Source organism: Morus notabilis, unplaced genomic scaffold, assembly GCF_000414095.1.
Source record: "Morus notabilis unplaced genomic scaffold, ASM41409v2 Scaffold206, whole genome shotgun sequence".
NCBI classification, from domain to species: domain Eukaryota; kingdom Viridiplantae; phylum Streptophyta; class Magnoliopsida; order Rosales; family Moraceae; genus Morus; species Morus notabilis.
In genome coordinates this window covers 309618-310043 of record NW_010365213.1, presented here as the reverse complement: position 1 = coordinate 310043, position 426 = coordinate 309618, and the positions used below count along the sequence as shown (strand labels likewise).

Here is a 426-nt window from a genome sequence, read left to right as displayed (position 1 = left end):
TAATTCTAAATAAAATCATCCAAGTTTTGGGATTCTTACGATGTATTTAGCAACTAGAAGGAAAGACAAAAAGGTTGCTCCAATGACTATAGTCTGCCAGTTCCACTGCAAATTTTGCGATATAGGAGTCAGCAACTAGAAAGACTTTTTGACTCCAAATGTGTATATATAATTAAGTAGGAGAGGGAGATATATAGAAATAGCTTACTCCATGATGAGCTGAGCCAAACACTGAATGCATCACAGAGATAATATCAGTTTTCTTTGTGAACTTTTTGATGCCAAGAAAACCCTTGAGCTGTTGGAGGGCAATTGTGATGGCAGCTCCACCCATGAAACCAACGATGGCAGCATGGGAGAGGAAATCAATCAAGAAACCCAATCTGATAACACAGAGAAAAATTTTAAAAACAAACGATTAATTAA

The 426-nt window shown here is 36.6% G+C and overlaps 1 protein-coding gene across 1 annotated transcript in view; it reads right to left on the bottom strand.

Moving 5' to 3' along the window:
- Positions 1 to 426, bottom strand: part of LOC21404388 (sulfate transporter 1.3) — a 7681-nt gene that overhangs the window by 3776 nt on the left and 3479 nt on the right. The window contains exons 8-9 of the mRNA XM_024171866.1: positions 209 to 383; positions 40 to 105 (exon numbers count right to left, since the gene is read on the bottom strand). Coding sequence (XP_024027634.1) covers positions 40 to 105; positions 209 to 383 — 241 coding nt within the window. The remainder of the gene's footprint in view (positions 1 to 39; positions 106 to 208; positions 384 to 426) is intronic.